Consider the following 26,557-nt stretch of genomic DNA (forward strand, 5'->3'; position numbering starts at 1 on the left):
AAGAAGGACAAATGCTGCACGAACCCCTGTGATCAAACAATTATCCTTTATCCACAAGATAGGGATAAGTGTTCATGGTCTCAAGATATATAATAATTTGACACGTCTCCTTTTTCTGATACACAGACATGTTGAAATTAAAATTTTACAATTTACAAGTGTTACTCTAAATCCTTTTTGCTATTTTTTTCTGGTACAGAATACCCACGTCACTTGACTTGACATCTCTTCGTTTCCCGAGCTTCATTGTTTGGTAGTAGTAGCTGGAAGCAACATTACTGTTTGATGCTGCCATCTGCTGGCCGCAATAATTATGTCTTCTCTAAAGCAGAAGCGAGAGGAGAACAGGCTGTCTAAGGGTGCGTTCACACCTACAGGATCCGCAGCGGATTTTCTTGTTGCGAGTTTGCAGCGAAATCAGCTGAGGATCCTGTACTGTGAAGCTCAATGGGTCCCATACATGCAGCGGATCCGCTGCCTGCATGGGACCCGGCCCCTTTAACCCCCGCACCGCCCGCACGTCCGCTGCTGATCCGGTAGGCATGAAGGCACCCTAAGAAAAAAGCATAGGGAGAGTTTTAGCAAGAAGTGGAGATCCGCAAAAAGATACTGCAACCTTTAAGGGGTACTCCAACATCAGGTAAAAAAATAAACATGCTGCAGAAGCATAGAGTGTTGCTTACCTGTCTGTCCCCATTCCAAAACTAACAAAAATCCATTTGTGTTGAAGGTCTTAGTTCTGTATCTTGTGGTTGTACCAGGTTGAGCAGCTTTTCAATTCTACAATTTCAAGAATTCATTGCTTTTCCTCAGAGTCTTCATCACAGTCTTCCCACCCTGCCTACTCCACTTTCATACATAGTTACATAGTTACGGTTGAAAAAAGACGCATGTCCATCAACGTAATCCAAGGAGTCCAACCAAGTTTACAGCACTCTTGCCAGTTCCCACCCAAAGTTGATACAGAACATGTCATTTCACTTCAGACTATTGTACAAGCTCAGGGAGGTTGCAGCACCTGCTGCAACATTCAGCACAAGGCAGCATCCTGTAGCTTGGTCTTGAGACGTGACGTGGCAGGCCCACTAAGCCATGCGCACGAAATACGAAGGAAGTGTGTGAACATTGCCGTAAACATTCGTAAAGCGTTCGCAAATATATACTGCGATTTTGGGGTGTTGGGTGCACCCAGGCTTGCTCCCTCTGATGTCCCAGTGTCATTCCGGGGTGTTTGCGTCGTTTAGGGAGGTTTCATGGGGGACTCGGTGACCTCCAAGTGGTCGAATTTGAATTGCCAAGTGCCTTGAATTTTTTTCCCATAATGGGATTGAATATTCGTTCAATAGTCGAATATCGGTGCCTATTCGATTCGAATTCTCGAAAGTCGAATATTTCACTACTCGCTCATCTCTAGTACTTAGCAGGAAACAAATTAGGGCTGTTTCCAACTGATGGCATATACTTTAGTAGGGCAGGAGATGAGCATACTATAGCCTTCTCCATGTCCTTTGGGACTTTCTCGGGGCAGTCTATTGGTACTTATGACTAGAGATGATCGAACATCGGAAAACCTTAGGTTTTATAGAACTCGGCATCTGGAATCAAATGAGGAAGGTTCGACAATGTTCGAGTTCGATAGAACCTAAGATTTTCCGATGTTCGATCATCTCTACTTATGACCCAGTCGGATAGCAAGTTAAGAAGCATAATAATAAATAATAGTCTACATTGTGCATTGTAAGAGCTACAGACCAGTAGAGATCTTAGGTAACAGCTTATAAATTACAGGGCTTATCCAGTGAAAATCATTTTTTTTTTTTTTTTCAAATCAACTGGTTTCAGAAAATTATATAGATTTGTAATTTACTTCTATTTAAAAATCTCAAGTCTTCCAGTACTTATCAGCTACTGTATATCCTGCAGGAAATGTTTTCTTTTCAGGCTGAAACATTGCTCTTTGCTGACATCTCTGTCTGTGACAGGAACTGTCCAGAGTAGGAGAGGTTTTTTTTATGGAGATTTGCTGCTGCTCTGGACAGTTCCTGGCTCATACAAAGGTGGCAGCAGAGAGCACTGTGTCAGACTGGAAAGAAAACACAATTTCCTACAGGACATACAGCAGCTGATGAGTATGGGATTTTTAAATAGAAGTAAATTAAAAATCTTTATAACATTTGAAAGAAAAAGATTTTCACTGGATAACCCCTCTAAAGAACAAATATAATTCTGGAAACGCAGTAAGGGCCTAGTATAGTACTGAAATTATTTTCCACCCAACCAATCTGAGTGTCCTATATGAATGAGCTGTACATTGGCCTCAGTTATTGGTGTAACACTGGTGTCAGTTATTGGTGTCTGTTCTGTCTGTTTTTTCCTTTTGACCAGTGAAACATTGTCAAACATTGCCACCATGAGAGGGAACCAGAGCCGTATTTCCCATTGGGCAGGGTAGGTGGCTCATGACCCATAGGGGGCCCTCTAAACTGACTGTAAAACACTGGCTTAATGCACTCCTCTGTCTTTCAATATCCTTTTCTCTTGTAACAACAACAGGGCCATGGATCGCACCACAAGGAGCTGACCCCCCCCCCCCCCTCTTCCTGCACCACACTTACTAGAGGCTGCACTATACAAATCCCTGCGACAAGAGGGCAATGTACCCACGCACCGCACCATTACATCATCATAATCATTGTACTTGGCTAGGAGCGGCCCAGCGGAAGGAATAGGGTGGCTTCTGATGTAGCTGGGTCATAAGGTTGGGGGGTTTGGTCAGTGGGGAGGTCACAGCTCTGCCCAGGGGCCCATAATGCTGTTAAGATGGTCCTGGAGGGCAGAGCAAATAAAAGCGGGATCCAAGAAACAAACCAAAGTCAAACACAGGAGAGCAAACAGGGCTGAGGAAACAGTGAGTACTCTTTTTAAACCCTGGTAATGTCATCAGACTTCAAATTGACACCCTCTAAGGGTCCATTTACACAGAAAGATTATCTGACAGATTATCTGCCAAAGATTTAAAGCCAAAGCCAGAAACAGACTATAAACAGAAATCAGGTCATAAAGGAAAGCCTGAGATTTCTGCTCTTTTCAAATCCTTTCCTGGCTTTGGCTTCAAATCTTTGGCAGATAATCTGTCAGATAATCTTTCTGTGTAAATGGACCCTTTGACAATGCAACAATAATCTGCAGGATTTTACCATCTGTGAATGCGGCAAAGTTCAATGCGGCCCTAGGTAGTCCTGGAAAACATGGATACAGTCTATGGCCTATGGCCGTATCCATGTTTTTCAGGATTCCCTAGGGCTGCATCCAACTTCTTCAGCCACCAGTAATCAAGTGACGAGAAATCCAACTCAAGCCGTGCTCATCTCTACCTACAAACTTTAATCTTACTCATAAGATGATGAGAGTCATCTGTGCAGTGAGTTTTAGAAGGAAAAGCTCTTCGCTGCTTTGGCATAAGAGGCCTGGATGTCACCGAGCAGACACTGGTGTAGTACAGTGACTTCTATTACTGTCCTAGGGCTGGCAAGTGACTGGCTGTGGAAGTTAGTAGTTTGCAGTGTTTTGGGTGGGCTGCCTCTGGAGTGTTGTAGGTCTCTCTAGGGAGGCTGCTGGGGCTGTGGGAATACTCAGCTTGGTTTGAGTAGCCTGGGGGGTTCACTGGTAGAGTGCTCACACCGGTAGAGGGTTTACCCCCCCCTCCCCCTCTCGAAAAGACGGCAGATTTACTGGCAAGTCTGAAAGGGAGGTGGGAGACTAAGAAAATAAAAACAAGAAAAAAAGTTGTTTTCTGCCCCCCCCTGCAAGGTGCTGCCCTAGGGTGCCTAGTGGTTAATACGGCCCTGGCTGTATCCATGTTTTGCTGGCAGTCCTAGGGTGGCATCCAACTTCCGCAGTAGTGGAGAATCAAATGCTGAGCATCCGGGTTCAGAGAATGTTGCTGAACCTGAACAGTTTTACAGATCCGCTCAACACTAGTGATAAGGAGTGGTCTGTATAAGTCAGACTCTCCCCAAGATGTGTTGGGGGGAGATTTGGAGGTAGGCCGTATTGAAGTTTAGATACATTCAGAAAGGCCGACCAATCACATTATGGATATACCCAGTGCCACATATGTACAAAGGGAAGGTCAACCATTTACCTCAAAATTCATTTCACCTAGTGTGAATTCTAATATAAAGTGTTTGTGCCTCAATTGAGCAGTACGTGAATTTGTTGACTTAAATAGTTTGTCTAGATGACACTTGCCTTTTGTTGTTTTCTTTCAAAGTAAACCATGTGTGGACACAAGGGCAAACGCCCAGGCTTCAAAGACATCATGATCTTTCTAGAAGTGTCTCCTCTATCGTGGGAGCAGTCATATCTGAGCCTTATTGGTAAACAGTCCTGTGGGGTCAAGTCCTATTTCCTTCACCTTTGCATGTTGTACCTGCACTTGCATTGTGTTCTCCAGGGCTCTTTGTTTTTTCTCTGTACTCCGAGACAAGGAATTACATACTTTATCTTTATTTTAAGATGATTAAATCTTTATTTTAAGATTTATTAAATATATTGTCACATAATCTTTCACTTTGAGTTTTGAGTTTAATATATACACATATGACATTATATCAGATTATATAGAGAGAAATAAAAAGGGGATTTTTGGGCTGTATATCTCCATTTAACCCTTTGAGGACCAGGTCCAAAATGACCCAGTGGACCGTGCAAATAGGTCAGTCCAAACACAACCATATGCAGGTTTACACAGATTTTCTAATGTTATATATTTTTTTTTATTAAATCCTTTTTTTTTGCAATTAATTATTAATAAAATTGGCCTATTGTGACGCTTATAACTGTTTTATTTTTTAACCTACGGGTCTGAATGGGGTGTCATTTTTTCCGCCATATTCTCTAGTTTTTATTAATACCAAATTTGAAGATCGGACGTTTTGATCACTTTTTATTATTTTTTTTATATATAATGTAACAAAAAATCAGTAATCCTGTCATTTTTCCCCTCTTTTCGTCTACGTTGTTCGATGTTGTTCGCCAATTGTTATATTTTAATAGATTGGAGAATTACGCACGCTACGGTATATTATATGTTTATTTATTTATTTTTATGTGTTTTATTTATACAATGGTAAATGGGGGTGAGTTAAACCTTTATTGGGCGAGGGGCTTTGGGGTATTTATAAAGACATTTTTACTTTTTTTCTTTCACACATTATAAGTCCCCTTCGAGGACTTATACATACAATTATTAGATTATATGCACTGATCATTGCTATGCCATAGGCATAGCATTGATCAGTGTGATAGGCACACCTGTGGCAGACTTAATCATCAGAGCGCTGATCGGACCGAACGGAGGAAGGCCACACTGCGGGAGTCCCGATTGGTGACAGGGGACTTCCCCTGTCACACTTAAATGCTGCGGTCGCGCTGTTTAAAAGGCATTTGAAGGGTTAATAACACGCTGCAGCACGATCGCTGCAGCCTGTCACTAACGGTGAGGGCCGGGCTGCTCACTGCAGCTGACCCCACCTGCTATGAAGCGCGCTCCGCTCCGGAGTGCGCTTCATAGCCCAGGATGTACCGGTACGCCCAGGGTCGTCTGGGGACAGTGACCCATGGAATACCGGTATGTCCTGGTTCGTCTAGGGGTTAAGGCTATGTTCTCACTAGGTATTTTAGGTAATTTTCTTGGACGACCATCATTTCACGGTAAATAGCTGTTATTTTATAACAGCAGCTCCATATGAATAATGGCCATTGTTATAGAATAACAACTGTTATTTGCCGTGAAATGATGGGTGTCCAAGAATAACGCCATCATTTTTACTAAGTGGGAATATAGTCTAATACTGTGGGGACAAAAAAATATAAAAAAAACTCCCATAAATATCACAATACAATAATAAATAATAACTTGTTTTCATTGTAAAATTAAAGGAGGTTTCTGGGACCTTTTTAAATATGGCCTATTCTTAGAAAAGCCTATTTAAATTCAGATTAAGAATGATTTAACCCTGTTCAATCCCCAACCATAATCTAAGTTTATCAGTAATAGGTTTCTATTACATGAATTGGGCCGTTTGTCTGCACCACATATTGACTCACACCCTAAAGCTGCTGAAAATCCTTACTTCCTGGTCCACTCTGTTTCCACTGCTCTGTCCTCCACCTCCCTTCTGAGACAGAGGTCACATGATCTCTTTCTCTTCTGTTGCCAGGCAAGCTTTAACACCTGATATCTAAGCTCGCCCACCACTAACACTGCACAGTGATTATCTTGACAAGGTTAGGGAAACAACACCCACTTCTGAGTAGTATTAGGGAAAGGAGACACTGTTGTTTTATTTTTCTCACTCTCTCCTTCTCTAATCTACCAATGTTGATGAATAGATAGATAGATAGATAGATAGATAGATAGATAGATAGATAGATAGATAGATGTGTTTACTGTGCAAAGCAGAAGCAGATGGAGCCAGTGGTGGGCAGATACTACAAAAACAGGGGCAGGTACCTGGCAGTTAGGGCAATGCATGCTGGGAGATACAGTTTACTAGCCGGGGGCCATGATTTAAAACTGGGATCATTTGTAAAAGTTTTAATCGGGGGCTAGGAGCAGCATTGACAAGTGATAAAGGTGTCAAACTATTGGTTGGGGATCAGTGAGTGCACCTATATGCTTTTTGTGCATTTTTTATGGGATCGCTGGAGTTCCCCCTTAATGTCACATTAATAGGGGTCCTTTGGCAAGTGCTCCAGTGCCGCTGCAGCTCAGTTCCATGTAAGTGAATAGTACTAATGGAACAGCAGTTGCATAATTTACAGAGCTGTGTATAGAAATTAAGAGGCACTTTTCCGAGTGCTGCTCCCCTACAGAATTGCTCGACCCCCCACTGATGTGAAATGTATGGCTCTAAGAATAGGTCATAAATAGAGGTGAGCATAACTCAAGCATGCTCGAGTCTGATGGTTCGGCGTATCCATGTTTTCAAGGACTCCCTAGGACTGCATCCAATTTCCTTAGGAACCGGTATTCAAATCCTGGAATTGTTCATAGCATTTATATCATTAAATCATTGTATTATAATAATTGTGTTACATTACCCTTGTTATAAACTCTTTTTCACTATGTTATTGTTATATTATTTATTTGGATGATACAAGTAGTATCATATCCTTTACCAGCTATAAAAATAATATTGAAAATGTGGTGTTTTTTTTTTTATTATGTAGTGTTTTTATTATGTTTTTATGTACACAAAAACGTGTAATGACTAATAAACCCAGTCATTTTTTTACTTATAATTTAACAGTATTTAAAGTATTTAATTTAAACAAAACATGAAAAAAAAGAATTTTATATTTTATAGTCTTGAAAAAATGCTTTACAGATAAGGGACATTGACATTGAAAAAGGATTGTTCATTTATTTTTCTTAGATTTCCTTTCATCACTCTTTCTCAGGAACGTTATTCCTATTTCAGTGACATCATCCCCCTTTAGTCTGTCTTGAACAAAAGTGACATCGGCTGGTAAATTAATCTGTAAATAAAAAAGATTGTTATATAATTGACATGCTTAAGGCCATGTTCACACACTGTTTTAAAATAACAGCTTTTGTTTTCCATTAAAGTCTATGGAAACAACATCCGTTAGTTCACACAATGCGTAGAATAATGGCCGTTGTTTGCAGCAGCTGTCAAATTAATGTTCAGGACATTTATTGGCGGATTTTATTTAATGAACAACAGCTGTTATTTCAAGTGGTTCACACATAGATTTCTTTTATTCACCATCCTTTATAGTAACCTACACAACATTGAATATAACTTTAAAAATGGTGTTAAAAAGCAGCCATCTTGAACCTGAACCTAAACCTGAATAATATACCAACAGCCGTCATTGTAATGACAGCCATTAAAGTATGTTTAACAACGGAGGTTATTTGATACTCAAATATTGGCGGCATATTCGGACTCACGATTGGCAGGTTACTCCCTAGGGGTTAAAGGGGTACTCCGGCCCTGCAGTAAAATCTGTGTACGGCTGGGGAGGGGGTTGAAATAGAAGCTGGCCGTGACTTACCTCCCTGGTTCCAGCGCCGGGTCCAGGATTGCGCCGCCCTGTTCTCCCATCCCGCAACCGCTTCCTGGTGTGAGCTGAAAGCCCCCTAAGTCCACCCTTGGTCCATACATGGTAATAATTACATGATAACTTCATTGTATGGGTCAGCATGGGAAAAGGTGAGTGATTTGAACTTTTATCAAAAGGGAATTTTTTGTTTTTAAAAACTCGTACAAGCAATCATTTAATTGCTTATGCAAACTATGCAATACTAATGTTTTGTAGTGTACAGTTTGTTTGGCTTTCTACTAGTACAGACTGCATTAATAGGGTAATCTCAGCTCCTGTGCCCGCTCCATACTTCTCCATCTGACTTATGACGTTCATGATCATAGGTCGAGAAGGGGTTAATGAATACTGTTTAGAAAGTTGCTTAATTCTGCATACAGTAAAAAAAAAAAAATCAACAATAAAACAATTAGTACAAGAGTGTCCCATAGCATTTAAAGGGAACGTGTCATAAGAAACTGGCCTATTGTTTAAATCAAGTTTTTAAGTTAGGCATATTTTTTGAGGATTTTTGGTTGTTTTTTATTCTAATTTTCCATTTTACTCTTAATAATCCTGAAATCTTGCAGTTTTCATTCTGAACATGAAGCCTGAAACTAAGCAGTCTCCTAAATGTCATCACTGACATCAAGAATACAGCGAAAGGTTACAGGATAAGATAGCAGGTATTGTTTACAGCTTAATTTCACCTGTGAAATGACCTCTGCAAATGACATGTCCAGAAACCTTTCCTATTCATGTCAATGGGACAGCTTTAGTCTATTGTTGCCTATGTCCATGGGAGTAGTTGTAAAGCATATCTATAAATGCTGCTAAAAATAGGTTAGGCATGTTGCCCCCCATAATAGTGTACAAATAAGTAAAATAAAACAAATAAGAATCAGCAAATAGAAACAGATTAGAAAAAGAATATGTTTTAGTGCTCTAATCAATGCAAAAGACCTAAGCAATACATTCACTTTAAGAACAAAAAATACCATTTCCAGTGCTCCTCTAAGAACTCCAGAGAGAAGGTTACAGTAGCTCAAAGACGATCTGCTGGTGGGAAGCTCATCAAGAAAGTCAACCAGTGGATTTTTATCCAATATGAGAGAAAATTCATTTCCATTATTATTTCCACCAATTGTTGACGGGGTGATCCCAAGATACATTTTGAAGGCCACCTGTGTAAAAAAAAAAAAAAAAAAAAAAGTTTATATAATACAAAAGAAATAATTAACTTAATTGTATTACAACACAGGAATTATGTACACAGCAATATCACAGTATAGGAATCATATGCATACTGTCGTCACAGTTAGGGATGAGCGGACCATCAGACTTTTGGTCCGATGGCATCGGCCCTCTCTCGTCATGCTTGTGATGCCGGCCGCATAGTTGCGATCCCGCGAATATGCGGCCAGGATATTCCAGGGATTTTAACATCGATTCCCTGGAATATCCTGGCCGCATATTCCCGCATATTTTAAATGCAGCGCTGACATTGACACAGCTCTCAGCTTTGCCAACTGCTCTTGTGGCTAGAAGCTGCATTCTGCTTCCGGCCACAAGTGGCAGCTTTCCTCCCCCAGCACTTTCCTCCCCCCAGTCGGGAGATAAGTCACGTGACTTGCTGAGCTGCAGATAGGTAAGTATATATATATATATATATATATATATATATATATATATTTTATTATTTTTTTTGTTTACACAGGGGGTTGCCTATAAGGGAAGATGCCTACATAAGGTAAGGCTGTTTAAACAATAGGGGAGAAGCCTACATACAGGGGGGCAATAACTAATAGGGGTGATGCCTAAAGGAAGGGGGCAGTAACTAGCAAGAGAGATACCTACTTACCGTGGAGGGGGTCTAAACAAAAAGCGGGTCAGTAGCTACCCAGGGAAAAGCTGACAACTATATGGGGGCAAAGGGAGGCCTAACTGCTATATGGAAACAGAGGTGGCTATGTACTATACGGGGTCACAGAGGGGTTTTATCTGTTATATGCAGTGGTGTAGCTACCATGGAGGCCTGTACGGCAGGGGAGCATGGTCTGCCTCCATGGTCGCTGGCAGCTCCCCACAGGAGTGCCACTCCTTATACACCCCCCCCCCCCAACCAGACCATTTAAATACATTGTTTTTGCCCACACATGTGCGGTTAATAATGATGACTTTTACGGCCGCTTGAAATATAAAACCAGGCAACAAGCGGGCACCTTTATACGGCCCAATTATCAGCTAATTGAGTGTTCCTATGAATACCCATTAGCGGTATTCGGCTCGTATAAAAAGGGCCTTAAGAAAGTGTCTGGGGAAATAAAGTATTTTATCCCATAATGATAATAATAAAGAAAAGAACGAGCACCGATAGGTGTAATAACATAACATAATAACTGGTAGTAAAATCATTACAAACACCCCTCGCATTTCTCCTATTAATACCATCACCGTCCTTTTATCCCCATGCATCAGCTGCATTATTGTGGGTGTAAACTTTATTTGCTTCATGTAATCCCAAAGTGTTTAACCATATAGTTTAAGGTCAGGTCGTTGGATTACATCCGGTTACAGGAGAAAGGGCATGGTGCGGTAAAGTACGGCACACGTACGTAAGTGAAGTTTATTAATGATGCGTTGCATGAAGCCCGGGAGATTAAAGCATATCCGCATGGCAACATGTCATCATTCTATAACCTAATATACTGCCCCATTAGCCACAGTAGTAAAAGCTGACAATACAACTCTACAAATTCAAAGCCAATATATATGCTATACAACAAGCTTCATGGGCGCTTGGGGAATAACTTTACTACAAAGTGACATCAGGTCTGTATAGTTGAAAAGTTGACAAACTGGTTTTATGCCTTGAATTTCTTGCTGCCGGAGAAGCCTATATTATGTGAGGACTGTCACTTTCTCATGCGGCGTTCACATTTTAAACATCATGGATATTTTCCGAAATTTTTTCAAGCTTTGTGCCGATAAGAAATCTGCCATCGGTTATGGTTTTTTGACCCTTGCCACTGCTGGCGGGCAGCAGTTGTTTTCTCTGGTGGTTTTCCAGTGTCCGTGCACGGAACATAACCTTATGTACGGATTTGTTTTCCTCTTCGCTCCTGCGCTGGTTCTTATGATCATCAGTTTCTTTGTATACAGTAGAACGTGGAAATTTTTTACAGGATGTTGCCTTAATCCAAAGAAGATGTGTCCCAATGGTTACCGCTGCCTAGGACTGCATGTTTTTTTACAGCTGTCACTGAATGCTTTGATAGTACCCATCATGTGGATTTCTATAGCTCTGCTTCATGGATCCTTCTATACGTGTGCAATGAGCGGCTGGGAGAACACAGAGTATATGCAGCATCTGTGCAGGAACAAGTCTGAGCAGTGTATGACGCAACTCTTCAAAGTAACCTGCGGCAAGGCAGCAATGCCCCCAAATGACATACAGGAGGTCGTACTGGTTCTCCAAGCCCAGTCTCAGGTGTGTGGAGCATAATATAGATATATCATAGTGAGATTTGGCATCTGAAGTTGTAATTTGGTCAAACTTACTGCAATGCCACTATGGGTTTTATGTACATTTTCAATTTTTTTTTTTTATTTATGACAAACTCAGCTCCACTTTATCTGCACATTAACACTTGTGCTACCTATTCCAGTCTGGTTACATTTGTATTTCAGACATGTTTTATGGTTATTCAGGCATGTCTGTTGTCTTTGGTCTTGGGGTTCTATTAGTTACAGAGCTGGGAAAAAGAGGGTGTAAGAAAGTGTTGTTTTAGTTTGAAGACATGACTAAGATTAGTCTTCCTCGTGTTGACAAAAACAGTTTACACTGACATCAAAGACATGTCTGCTGGGAGTGGACACGCGGAAGTTTTAGATATTTTAATACCTATACCTCACAAAGGTATTATGTATTCTAGATTCAATTAGTAAATCATTAGGTCCAACATTTATAGAGGCTCTGTCTTTTTCATTAAATATCGCTAGCAGTTTAAAAAAACAAAAACAAAACAATATTATATATATATATATATATTTATTTTACTTTTTCTATGTTAAAATCAGTGTTATACATATGGCCACTAGGTGTCTCCCTTCACTGTGCATGTGTACAGCTGCAGCGCGTCCACATTCAGTAGCAGATAATCCTAGGGGCTGCTCGCATTGTATGGTCAGCTCTCCTGTCACACAGCACCAAAACCTCTGTAACCACACAGTGAGATTATGCTGACTGAATTGTTGAATATAATTAGCAAAAGTTAATAATATAATTAGCCTAAGATAATTGCCTGGATTGCATAGATTTAAACATAGAAAACGTAAAAAAAAATAATAAAGCGCGTATATTGCACAACTGCTTGCACAACCCCTGATTTCTTAAAAAAAATAAAAAACTAACCACAGATATGCTTTGAAGGGGTTGTCTGGCAGTCAGCCTTTTTTTAAAAATATATTGCTGCTGGTGCATATAAAACAATAAAAATGTTATCCTTACCTCTCTGCGCTCCCTCTGTGTCCTCCTCTAGTGTTACCGGAGTCCCCCGCTAACTGCAGAGCCTCCACTTCCTAGACGAATTCATATCAGAAGTGATAGCCAATCACTGGCCAAGGGGCTCTCCAAGTTGCTCCCCTGATTTGCAGCGAATCGGGCATTAAATTTGCTTTGTAGAGATTTGCGAATTCGCCGCTGATCCACCAACATCCAATGCTGTCCATGGCAGAAATTGAATGACTGACAAGCTGATTGAAATATTTTAAAATACACAGATCACAGGCTCTATACACAGATCACCGTTAACACTGATCTATGCTATGCTATGGCATAGCATAGATCAGTATATGCAATCTAATGATTGCATGTTTTACAGTAAACAAAAATGTGTTTAAAAAAAAGTGTAATAAAAACCTTATATAAACACCCGCAATAAAAGTTTAAAATACCTTCTTGCCAATTATAAAAATCTAAATATGTAAAATTAATAAATTACTAAACATATTACATATCGTAGTGTGCGGAAATGTCTGATCTATTAAAATATAACATTATTGTTCCCGCATGGTGAATGGCATAAATAAAAAACAAACACTGGGATTACTGATTTTTAAAAAAAAAAAAGCGAACAAAAGTTTTATTTTACACAAATATGCTACCAATAAAAACTAAAGATCATAGCGCAAAAAATGACACCTCAACCAGTCCTGTAGGTGGAGAAATAAAAGCACTATGGCTATTAGAAGGCGGGGAGGAACATTACACTAATTTGACCCCGACATCCGGGCATCAATGGGCTCGGTCATGTTAAAAAAGTTAAAATTAATTTGTATGCAATTCGTGAACTTCACAAAATGAATTTCCAAGTGATTCCATCATTTCTACTCTCCTGTCTCAGTCAGTGATTGGCTGAGCGTGCTGTCATTCCAGAAGTCTCAAAAGTGGAGGCTCTGCAGTCAGCAGGGGACACCAGTGACACCAAGGGAGCGCGGACAGGTAAGCATTACATGTTTATTGTTATGTATCCACCAGGAAAAACATATTAAAAAAAAAAAGATGACCGCTGGACAACTTCTTTAATTTTCAATAAATACATGTGTATTTATCAGTATAGATAGTAGAACAGCTTGATCTAGAGGTCAATAGTCAATGTTACAGTGAAACAAACCTTGTGCCTGCTCATGGTCACTATCGGACTAAGGTCAGTTTGGGTATATGCAACCTAATAGTCATTGACTCCTATGAGATGCTACAGTATGTAGCAGAATAACTTATAGACAATTGTTATACATGAAGAAATATTAAGCACTTTTGCTTCTATTCCTTAATTTCTCTGTTATGAACCTTACCAAACCAAAACAGAAAGTAATAGCACATATAATGCCTACGGCTAGTCCTGTGGATAAAGCTAGTTGTGTATACTGATTCTTTTAGCCTAAACCAAGAATGTGGTGCTGCAGGTTTCAACATGTTAAATAATTCACATCTAGTAGAAATTTTACTTTTTACAAGTTTATCAACAAAATTGCATTAAAAAAAATGTCCAGATTCAGTATTGGAATAAAAGGGTATTGTTTCTCCTTGAGGAGTGCATATAGTTCATTTTTCTACTGTTAGTTTCACGTAAATGATTTTTCATGTACAACTCCACATTTTAACTGTTGATTATGGAGAACCACTGGTAAAATCTTCTGATATGTTGCATTGCAGTGAACCTTTAATTTAAAGGGTTTGGCCAACTTTACAGCCTAAAACTTCAGTAATGTTTATGGTAAGGCCTTCACTGTGGGCCTGTTCCTTATTAGCAATCCCCACTGATTCTCCACGATAGTGTCATGGCGGACAGCTCCTCCATCCATACATGACGTTCTATGGAGGAGCATGTGACATACACATCATTGTGCTCAGGGCTGGTATAGATTTCTGCAACTGTTATACGGCAGCCTCATGGGGGTGTAGCTTTATGTACAACACTCTTGATAAATGACCCCCAAAATGTATTAAGGTGTTAAACCCCTTTAATATGATGAGCAGTGTGAGTTCATCTAGCTAAGGCTAGGTTCACACTGCGTTTTTGCAATCAATTTTTTTCAATCGTTTTTGCACAAAACGGATGAAAAAAAATGGATGCATTTGTGTGCATCCGTTTTGATCCGTTTTTTTCCATTGACTTCAATGAAAAAAAAAAAAACCAGATCAAAACGGATGCGTTTTTTTTTACGGACACAAATATAGTGTAAGCTACATTTTAGTGTCTGTCAAAAAAAAAAACGGATTCGTTTTGATTCGTTTTTTTTTTTACAATGGAAGTAAATGGAAAAACTGATCAAAACGGATGCACACAAATGCATCCGTTTTTTGCAAAAAACTGATGAAAAAAACGGATTGCAAAAACGCAGTGTGAACCTAGCCTAATACACATCCTATGTAAAGTTATGTAAATACTCTTCTCTTGATTTTTCCAGGTTTTAGGCTGGTGTCTTATTGCCGTTCTGGCTTCAGTCTCTCTTCTATGTACATGTTGGTCAAGTTGTAATTCTAAAGTGAGTTTCATCCAATTGTCATTCTGGAAAGTTTATATTGAGAAAGAAAAGGAAAAATTTGATCAACTGGCTCAGGAATATGCAAATAAACTTGCAGAACGGAACCTTAGAAGTTTCTTTGAAAAGAAAGAACCAACAGAATTTGAGTTGCCCAATAACAAGGCTTGGGAGAAGATCTCAGCACTCTATACCTTTAATCCCGATCACCAATACTACAGCACTCTCCATAGGTTTGTAGAACATGGAGAAAATGATTACAATGCAAAAGAAGTAATGATGGATTTTGTAGATGCGCAGGTATGATGGACACTGAGACATCATAGAAGAATATGTTTACTCTGCAAAGCTTTATATGTGAATTGATGTGTTCTAGATCAGGTCATGAAACATACAGTATGTTAGTAATATTACTGCACATTACGATTTGCTCACCTTCTTATGTAGCAATAGGTACAATATACCTTTACCTTGCTTTCCTGACTAACATATACAAAGGCAATGTCTAAGTTTAGAAGAAATTAGCAGAATATTCTCTTTACTTGAAAAACAATATCAATATCAAAATATGGTGATTCGAGATGAGCGTTTATCCGAACCCGAACTCTCTGCATTTGATAACTGGTGGTTGAGGATGTTGGATGGAGCCTTAGGAAGTCATGGATAACATGGATATAGCCTATGACCTATGGCTGTATCCATGTTTTCCAGGGAGCCCTAGGGCTGCATCCTACTTCTTCAGCCACCGGTAATCAAATGCAGAGAATTTGGGTTCAGATGCACACAAGCGTGCTTGAGGTTTGCTCATCTATATGGTGATGTTTCTAGGGATAAAGAAGCTGACCATTTTTGTATTTTGAATGTATCATAACCTACTTGTATATACAAACATATTGTTTTCTAATCAGTAAAAACACATTTATTTTAAGACAGGACATGGTAGACTGGCATAATGTTTTTGTCCCCCCTGTCTTAAGCCTCCTGGTCACATCCATCTGTGCCTCCGTAGTGCACGGTCCAGTAATGTGGATCACACTCCACGAGCTTTAATCACAGAACATGCACTTGTGGGGTCTATAGGTGTCGGGGCAGAATGCATGGACTGGGGCAGTCACAGTCATGTGCATTGCCCTATATGCTTTGATGGTTCCTATACTGTCCATGATTGTGGATCCGCAATTGTAACTACAAATTATGGATGTGTGTTAGGGACCTTAACCAAAAGGACTAGAAAATGGGTTTATCATCCACAGACCTTAAATAGTAGAAAATTTCCCCCCAGGATTTCTTGCACAGTAGTATATACACTAGTCACGAGAAGTTGACCCTTTAACGACACAGGGCATACATGTACACCGTAGTGTTGCTAGGGGAGTTCAGAGGGGGGGCAAGTGGCAACCCGCTCTGAACTGCCGCAATCTCAGGTGCTATCTGCAGCCCGGGACCACGGCAATTAGCGGCCACAGTCCGATCGCCGTACCTGCTAATTAGTGATTTAAATGCAGCTGTCAAAGTTGACAGCTGCATTTAAATAGCTGTTTTCCCCCATCCGTGGTGGTTTAAAGGTGGGACCGCCCCTCCGCAACACAATTGTGGAGGGGCGGACACTGTTACCTATCCAGCCGGGAGTCTGCGCTGAGAGCAATAGAACACCAATCTCATGGATTTATGCAGTATATTTATATTGCATAGATTTCAATGAGAGATCAGAGTTGTAATACTAAAAGTCCCCCAGAGGGACTTCTAGCAAGTGTGTAAAAAAAAATGTTTTTTTTATTAATAAAAAATGCCCCCCCCCCCAATAAAAGTTTAAATCACCCCCCTTTTCCCATTTTATAAATGAAAATAAATAAACAAACATATTTGGTATTGCCGTGTGTGTAATCGCCCGAACTATTAAATTATCACATTTCTTATCCCCCACGGCAGAAAAATTCCAAGATGCAAAATTGCACAGATTTGGTCGCATCAAATCCAGAAAAATTGTAATAAAAAGTGATCAAAAAGTCGCATATGCGCAGTCAAGGTACCAATAGAAAGTACACATCATGGCGCAAAAAATGAAACCTACAGCCCCATAGATTAAAGGATAAAAGCGCCATAAGCATGGTAATAGAGCAATTTTAAGGAACATTTATTTATTTTTTAAAAGGTTTTAATTTTTTAAAAGCCATTAAATAAAATAAAAGTTACACAAGTTACATATAGTTGTAATTGTACTGACATGAGGAACATGTATAACAAGTCAGTTTTACCCCAGGGCGAACAGCGTAAACCCCCCCCCCCAATAATAAAAAATTATTTTATCCTGGACTAAAATTATTTTAAACTGGACTAAAGGTCCTATCACTTATATCTCCCCCTCCCCACACCTGTTTAGGGGGATCTACAACTCCATTCCTGGTACAGACCTCATAGGCTGCTTTCTTCCAGAAACAGTGCCACTCCCTTCCTCAATGTGTGTGCTATTGCGGCTGAATTCCATTGAAGTGAATGGAGTTGTTACACCACACACAACCTAAGGGCAGGCGCTGTTTATGGAAGAGTTGTGTTGTCATGTTGGGATGTCACTTATGTTCAATCCAAGATATCAAAGAGCTGGTAGATATCTGTTTCATACTGGATCTATCTCATCTATCTATCCATCTGTCGCAAAACTATCTATAATTTCTATCTCTCTTGTATCTATCCACATGGCAACAGCAGTGATCAAAGGTGTAGGTCCCCAGCGCAAATTGTAGGATATTCAAAAAACAAACGCATATAAGTAATACCGTCATATCATGATCACTATTACCATCAGACAGGGAGTGCATAATACCGCTGTACTGTTACTGAATAAAATCACTATATAAAGACCAATGTTTTTCCTAAGCACTGACCATATAGTAGTAAATCCTAACTGTATAAAGATTCTGCAAACCACATAAATTAAGTGATTTTAGTGCAGTTACATCCTGTTACTCACATCAGGCGTCTTCTCTGCATGGATTGCAAGTGAGGTTTTTTTATGAAGTTATTCACTTCTCCTATTCTTCTCCATCTGGCCGGCTAGCATGAAGTTTTCTCTTGCCATGACTCGTCTCCACAGGATCTGTCAGAGAAACATTTTAGGCTCCTCACTCCAGCATCCTCCACATCTATATAAAAATTCCCCAAGTGTATTGCTTCACATAATAACTGTGCTCTCTCTGTGCCCCCATATAAGCAGTTAGGCTAAGTCTGTGCCTCCAAATAGTAGTCTGGCCCCTCTGCACACACCAATACAGTAATAGGTCTTCCCTATAGTAGTTTAGGACCGCTCTGTGCCCTATATGCCACATCTGTGCTCCCATATATTGAGGGCCTCCTCCCTATCCCCACATAGTATTAGATGTCCCTCTGTGCCTGCGTAAAGCATAGGGCCCCACTATACCCCCATATAGTATAGGACCTCTCTAAGTCTTCATATAGTCTTGTATAGTATGTGTACTTGTATAATATAGCCCCTTCAATTTCCTTGTATAGTATAGACCTCAAGTGCAACAGACCTACATAGTAAAGGGCCCCTGTGCTGCACTCCCTACATAATGTTGTCCCTTCTGTGCTGCAGTCCCTATACAATATAGGGGTCCCTGTGCTGCAGTCCGTGCATGATATAACCTCCCCCATGCTGCAGTATAATGTAGCCTCCTGTGGCACAAATAAATAGGCCTCCCTGTCCCTTTGTACCATCCCCATAAAAAATAGTCACCACCTGCTGTGCAGCCCCCATGAAAAAAAAAAAAAAAAAAAGAAAGTATACTCACCTCTTCCTCCTTGCTCAGATCCCCAGCGACATCTTATTCCTCCCAGCTCCGGTACCCAGTTGAGTCCTCTTCCTCCTGGCTGCGGTCCCCAGCAGTAATTATTCCCGACTCTGGTACCCAGCTGTTTCCTCTTCCTCCCGGCTCCGGTCCTCAGCGGCGTCTTGTTACTCCCGGCTCCGGACGCCAGCTGCATCTTTTTCCTGTCAGCTCCTGTCCCCAGTAGCTGGGGTGCAGCGTCAGGGTCTTCAACATTCTCCAGGATCCTCTGCGGCGCATTGGCAGGTCACGTCAGCCATCAGTGGGAGGGTCCAGCAGACGTGCCTGCGCGCAGCACGTCTGCTTCACAAAGGTATATTTCAAAGGGGCAGAGTGGCATTATAGCGGCAGGCGGGTGGCCGCGGCCCTATAGGTGTTCTTGGAAAGAGTGAGGGGGGACCGAACCATATGCTGGCCCAGTCCAAGTGTGGCAGAGGCTGAATGAATAACGCGGCGGCTGGCCATGCATATGCGCAGAGGGAAAGGCGGCCTACTGATTAGTAATCTGGTCGGCCCAGCGGGCATTTGCCCGTTAGGCCAGATTACCAATCCGGGCCTGGGTATACTCCAACAACATGTCGCTGTCTCAGTAACTTGTCATGTCCTGAGCATCAATTACAGCTTGACAACGACACAAAAGTCAGCAATAGGGCTGATATTCCTAGAGGTGTCAGTAATATGGAAAATAAGTGGTCCAAACAATGGAAACTGCAGTTCAATGTCTCCAAATGTAAAATAATTTTCTTAAAGGACAACTCCCATGGGACCCGGAAAAAAAAAAAAACACAGACACACACAGACACCATACTCACCATCCCTCCGTTGACGATCGCCACTCGATTCGCCCGCCATCCGCGCCTCTGTCACCTCTTGCCGCCGTCCAGCGATGTCTCTCACTTCCGGGTCCATGGGAGAGAAAAGGTGGCAGCCTTTTGGCTTCCAGCAAGCTCAGCGAATCAGGGCTGAGCAAGCTGGAAGCCATGTGATGCGCTCCAGCCAATGAAAAGGCTGCTGGTGCGCATGTGCACCAGCAGCCTTTTCTCTCCCACTCACTTTCTATGAAGACGCCAAGGAGGAAGAAGACCCGGACTGCCCCTCGGCTCTGATGTCGTCGTCGTCACAAGATGGCACCCGGGAGAAGAGGACGGTGACGACCGTAATTGGTAATGTATACTTTCTTTAACTTCCGGGGGGTGGGGGGGGGGTGGTTTTGGATCCGAAAATGGGGGAAGGGGGCCGGACCGGTTATTTCAACACATTACAAAGTTATATAACTTTGTAATGTGTGTTAAATAAGCCAAAAAAAAAAATTTCGGCGGAGTTGTCCTTTAAAGAGCAACAATATATTGAAAAACATAAATGGCTGAGGTACCCCTTTAATGTATGGCGGATTGTAAGAAAGTGCGCACACTATTTCACGGCAATACTAGAGTCACAGCTAAGAGAAGAAACCAGAAAGTGGTTAGATATAAGGGGGAGAAAAACAGTCCAGGAACATAAGTTACTTTACTATAGAATATACACTCACCGGCTACTTTATTAGGTACACCATGCTAGTAACGGGTTGGACCCCCTTTTGCCTTCAGAACTGCCTCAATTCTTGGTGGCATAGATACAACAAGGTGCTGGAAGCATTCCTCAGAGATTTTGGTCCATATTGACATGATAGCATCACACAGTTGCCGCAGATTTGTCGGCTGCACATCCATGATGCGAATCTCCCGTTCCACCACATCCCAAAGATGCTCTATTGGATTGAGATCTGGTGACTGTGGAGGCCATTTGAGTACAGTGAACTCATTGTCATGTTCAAGAAACCAGTCTGAGATGATTCTAGTTTTATGACATGGCGCATTATCCTGCTGAAAGTAGCCATCAGATGTTGGGTACATTGTGGTCATAAAGGGATGGACATGGTCAGCAACAATACTCAGGTACGCTGTGGCGTTGCAACGATGCTCAATTGGTACCAAGGGGCCCAAAGAGTGCCAAGAAAATATTCCCCACACCATGACACCACCACCACCAGCCTGAACCGTTGATACAAGGCAGGATGGATCCATGCTTTCATGTTGTTGACGCCAAATTCTGACCCTACCATCCGAATGTCGCAGCAGAAATCGAGACTCATCAGACCAGGCAACGTTTTTCCAATCTTCTACTGTCCAATTTCGATGAGCTTGTGCAAATTGTAGCCTCAGTTTCCTGTTCTTAGCTGAAAGGAGTGGCACCCGGTGTGGTCTTCTGCTGCTGTAGCCCATCTGCCTCAAAGTTCGACGTACTGTGCGTTCAGAGATGCTCTTCTGCCTACCTTGGTTGTAACGGTTGGCTATTTGAGTCACTGTTGCCTTTCTATCAGCTCGAACCAGTCTGCCCATTCTCCTCTGACCTCTGGTATCAACAAGGCATTTCCGCCCACAGAACTGCCGCTCACTGGATGTTTTTTCTTTTTCGGACCATTCTCTGTAAACCCTAGAGATGGTTGTGCGTGAAAATCCCAGTAGATCAGCAGTTTCTGAAATACTCAGACCAGCCCTTCTGGCACCAACAACCATGCCACGTTCAAAGGCACTCAAATCACCTTTCTTCCCCATACTGATGCTCGGTTTGAACTGCAGGATATTGTCTTGACCATGTCTACATGCCTAAATGCACTGAGTTGCCGCCATGCTGATTAGAAATTAAGTGGTAACGTGCAGTTGGACAGGTGTACCTACTAAAGTGGCCGGTGAGTGTATATTATATAGCAAAAGCACACAGTAAATAGCACATGTGTACTCCTTTATATATATATATATATATATATATATATATATATATATGTGGTGCACATCTAATTTTACTAACGACCCCTTTAAGCCCTTAAGGTACAAGGTAAGCTGTGATTTAAAGAGTTGATGACGACCACTTTCACATAAGTCACCACACAATCATAAGTTGTTGACTTGGTTAAATGGTGGTATTTTCGCTCCGTAATCCTCTAAACAAGATTTAACAGAACATCAAAGAGTAGTTGTACTGCGTTGTCATATGAAAGACTGTAATGACTTACAGTCAGGGTGAACACCATGTAAGCAAGGGCTGCATTAAGATAATTGCATTGGTCTCACATAAAATGTGAGTCGGAGGATATCTAAGGGAAAGACCTATACAGACAGGTTTCATGCTTAGGTTGTGCTTAAGGCTGAGCGTTATAGGTTGGGCGTTACTGAGCTGACAATGCAAAATGCTATTAAATAATTCATTTCTGATAGCTAAGAATATTTAATATTTCCAGATAGGCTTAAGCTTGATTATATATCATTACAGTTGGGATTACTCACATTTAGGAGAAAAAAACATTCTAGTATGGGACATTGTATGACCACTAAAAGGGTTCCAATTCATATGTAGGTGGTTAAGATTTCTGGAGGACTAACTACTGGAAACCCCTTACAATTACATCTTACATAACATAGGAATTGTGAAGCAAAACACGAATTTGAAGCCCATCATAGAAGAACTATGCCTGTAGATATAGGGGGACACTTATCAATGTTGCGCCCCTGACAAATACCAGGCTTTACATTTTCCCCCTGGTGTACGCCTGTCATATGCCCCATGGGCAGGCGGGGGCGCAGCAGAGCTGGGAGGAGGTGCATCTCAATGCCCGCAGGCGTAAAATCTGACACAAATCTATTTCTTCTGTAAGTAGAACCAGATTTGTTGCGCTGTGCTGGCCGGGCAAGCACCTCTTAGTGAATCTGGCTGGGGAAAAGAGGGAAGGGCCTAATTTAAGACCAGCGTACGAGTAATAAATGTCCCCCATAGTGTCACTTTTTATAGTTTAAAACTATTTTTTACTGTAGATTACCCTTTTAAATAAACTGGCATCAGAAAGTAGTACAGATTTGTAAACAACTTCTATTTAAAAATCTCAAGTCTTCCAGTACTTATCCACTGCTGTATGTCCTGCAGGAAGTGGTGTATTCTTTTCAGTAAATTAAAAACTACACATTTATTTAAATTAAATGTAGTTATGTAGTAAATGTAGTATAAAAAAGTGGCTTGTTTTTTCACTCATCATGTGCAACATTTCAAAGTTTGAGACTCCGCCATCCGCAGAAATAATTGCTCATTCTCTTGGTGGACAGCGGGATCCGCCGGCAAATATCATTAAATCTACGGGACAGCCGGAACTTCCAGCGGAGGCCACCAGGCGGAATCTGCTTGGAGTCTCCTCACGGATTATGTAGTGTGAACACACCATAAGCGTGAATGTGTGTGAAACACATGGTTTTTATCTCTTGTATGAAGTAAAGGATTTACATTTTATTTATCTGTTGGAGTGCCGTAACCATCACTTTACTACTTTCTATGAACAAGCAGTTGGCTGCCGTCGGGACTGTGCTCCCTGATGAACATTCTCTGGCATTGGAGGTGAGCTAATAATCACTTTTCCTTGAACTATTTAAGAAACCTATTGTGCCACTGTGCCCCTTCAAAAAATCTTAAAGGGGAACTATCAGCAGGTTAGACAAATCTAACCTACTGATAGCACCCTATAGTGCCAGGGACACTGAAGAGTTTACCCAGAGTAACAGCGCGGGACCGGAGCCAAGGAGAATGTAAGGGTACTATTACATGGAACGATAATCGGCTGAATCGGCCGATTATCGTTCTGTGTAATAAAGACAATGATCAGCCAATGATTGTTGTCATTGACTGATCGTTGATATAGGTTCTGACCTATCATCGCCGGGCGCTGACCATGCACCGCTAGGTGTAATAGCGGCCGGCAATGACGATATTCAAAGAGGAATACATTACCTATCCATGCTGCAGGGCTCCTCTTCCTCTATGCTTCTCCCCGGGTCCCGCGCGCTGCAGCTTCAGAGCTGCCTGTCTCAGCTGGCAGGCCACTCAGCCAATCACAGGCCGAGACCTCCGCGGCCAGTGATTGGCTGAGCGGCCTGTCAGCTGAAATAGGCCGCTCTGAAGCTGGAGCGCGTAGACCCGAGGAGAAGCATAGAGGAAGAGGAGCCCTGCCACCTGGATAGATAATGTATACAGTTTAAACAAGGGCTGCAAGGACATCGGTAACAATGTCCCTGCAGCCCTCCTTAAACGATTATCAGGCCGTGTAATAGTACCCTAAGACACATACCTTCCTCCTCTGTGTTCCCGGTGCTATAAGGGACCGTAGGAAGGTATGTGTCTTAGGGTAATATTACACGGGCCGATGGGGGCCGATAATATCTGTAAACGAGAGCAGATCTGCTAGATCGGCGCTCGTTTACTGGTAAAGTAGGTTAAATTTGTCTAACCTGCTATTAGGTTCCCCTTTAAGGCCTGAGAAGACCTAAAACATGTCTTACATCATATATAGAGTGAGCATTCTGGTACCTTTGCAATTATATCCACTGTTTCACTATAGCTGCGACACTTCTTTATGCCAGAGTTAGCCAAAAAGTCTTCTACTAATCGGACTCCAATGTTGTATCCCCTGGAAATAGAAAAAAATATGTAGGATAAAAATAGTGCTACTAAATAAAGGGTTAATTGAATAACACACAAAAAAAAACCTTAAAAAAGGAAGTGACAAAATATAACAAAGTATTGTATAGTGTATGTATGCATGTCATGCCATTTCAAATGTCCTTGAGTTTCATTGTCCTCCTTAGGTGCAAATATGCAATTTTTGGGTTCCAGCAGCTAAGCAAAGATTTCCAACCTCAAGCCTCCTGCTGTCTATCTATCTATCTATCTATCTATCTATCTATCTATCTATGATATTACATTGTAGTATAAGGCTATGTTCACACACAGTAAGAGACCGGCTGTCCATCCAGGACGATGCTGTAGTACCGGCTGGCTGAGCTTTGCAGCCGCAGAGGTCTGATGCAGGCACATCCGTGCGCGCCCGCATCAGAACTCCCCACTGCACACTATGGAGCGTGTGGCCGGAGCCGCTCACTCCATAGTGTGTACTGACAGGGTTTTCTGCGGCCGCTATTCACTGAATTTTAGTTGTTAGTTTTCTACGGCGCCGCGAGAGATCCCGGACGGAGCGTATACTATGTGTATACACTCTGGCCGGGATTCCATAGAAGACAAGGCAACGTATATTTTTGTAAAAAGTACGGCTGTTGTTGCCGATTGCAACAACGGCCGTAATTTTACGAAAATATACGTTGTGTGAACATAGCCTAATACAGTATGTTAGAGGAATCATGCAGTATGTACTTACATTGCATCCAGATATTTGTTAACTTCTTCATCACTGTCATAGTCTTTGCACAGCTGTGCTACAAAAGCACCATAAGTGAGAACAAAGAGATCTCTGCTCTAAAAGTAAAGGAAAAAATAAATTGTTCATATTTGTATGATGGCGGTTATTTTTGTGTGACAGTGGCCTTAGTTAAAGGGATACTCCAGCATTTTTTCTTTCAAATCAACTGGTGTCAAAAACTTATAATTTACCATTTAGAAATTTCAAATCTTACTGTACTTATCAGCTGCTATATGTCCTGCAGGAAATGGTGTATTATTTCCAGTCTGACACAGTGCTCTCTGCTGTCCCCGCTGTCTGTGACAGGGACTTTCCTGACCAGGAGAGGTTATCTATGGGAATTTGCTGCTGCTCTGCACAGTTCCTAACATGGAAGGAAGTGGCAGCAGAGAGCACTGTGCCAGACTGGAAAGAATACACCACTTCCTGCAGTTCATACATCAGCTGATAAGTATGGGAAGACTTAAGATGTTTAAATAGAAGTAAATTACAAATCTATATAACTTTCTGACACCAGTTAATTTAAAAGAAAAATATTTTTGCTGGATAATCCCTTTAAAGGGGTACTCTGACTATTTTCCTTCTTTCAAATCAATTTGTGTTAAAAATTTATAGTTTGCTTCCATTTAGAGATCTCAAGTCTTCCAGTACTTATTAACAGCTGTAGCTTCTGCAGGAAATGGTTTATTCTTTCCAGTCTGACACAGTGCTCTCTGCTGCCACCTCTGTCCAAGACAGGAACTGTCCAGAGTAGGAAAGGTTTTCTATGGGGATTTGCTGCTGCTCTGGACAGTTCCTGACATGAACAGAGATGGCAGCAGAGAACACTGTTTCAGACTGGAAAGAATATACCACTTACTGCAGGACATACAGCAGCTGATAAGTACTGTCAGACTTGAGATTTTTAAATAGAAATAAATTACGAATATATATAACTTTCTAACACTTTTTTCCTATAGGAGTACCCCTTTAAGAATCTGTTATGATGTCAAAGCTTTCAATTTTTAATACACCAGAACAGTGCTTTTTTATTTTTATAGATTTTCCCTACAAAAACACACCTGATTATATATGCAACCTACTGTCCAATAATGTGCACTAATACAATTTGTATACATGACCCCCGCTGTGTCCTTATGCCGCCAAACATTATTTTTCTGCTCCCGATGATATATAATTCATGTGTCCGACCACAGACGTTCCCTACTGGCCACTTGCCATGACAGCTATAAAATGTGTCATTCTGGACTGCTAAAGAAAGGTCAACATAAAAAATACGACTAAACTAAGTAAAATGAAA

At 41.2% G+C, this 26,557-nt stretch overlaps 2 protein-coding genes across 2 annotated transcripts; one reads left to right on the forward strand and one right to left on the reverse strand.

The window, feature by feature from the left end:
• Nucleotides 1-7,408: 7,408 nt before the first annotated feature.
• On the reverse strand, nucleotides 7,409-25,296 carry TRAPPC3L (trafficking protein particle complex subunit 3L). The gene is made up of 4 exons (XM_069973645.1): nucleotides 25,216-25,296; nucleotides 24,372-24,471; nucleotides 9,114-9,299; nucleotides 7,409-7,545 (listed from the first exon to the last, which is right to left on the reverse strand). Coding segments are annotated over exons 1-4 (408 nt in total). The 5' UTR covers nucleotides 25,218-25,296; the 3' UTR covers nucleotides 7,409-7,425.
• LOC138794580 (calcium homeostasis modulator protein 5-like) lies at nucleotides 11,066-23,221 on the forward strand. Its single transcript, XM_069973342.1, has 5 exons — nucleotides 11,066-11,605; nucleotides 15,088-15,462; nucleotides 19,158-19,299; nucleotides 20,051-20,149; nucleotides 23,091-23,221. Exons 1-5 carry the CDS (start codon nucleotides 11,066-11,068, stop codon nucleotides 23,219-23,221), a joined length of 1,287 nt encoding a protein of 428 aa, XP_069829443.1.
• Nucleotides 25,297-26,557: the final 1,261 nt, after the last annotated feature.

Source organism: Dendropsophus ebraccatus, chromosome 6, assembly GCF_027789765.1.
Source record: "Dendropsophus ebraccatus isolate aDenEbr1 chromosome 6, aDenEbr1.pat, whole genome shotgun sequence".
Taxonomy (NCBI): domain Eukaryota; kingdom Metazoa; phylum Chordata; class Amphibia; order Anura; family Hylidae; genus Dendropsophus; species Dendropsophus ebraccatus.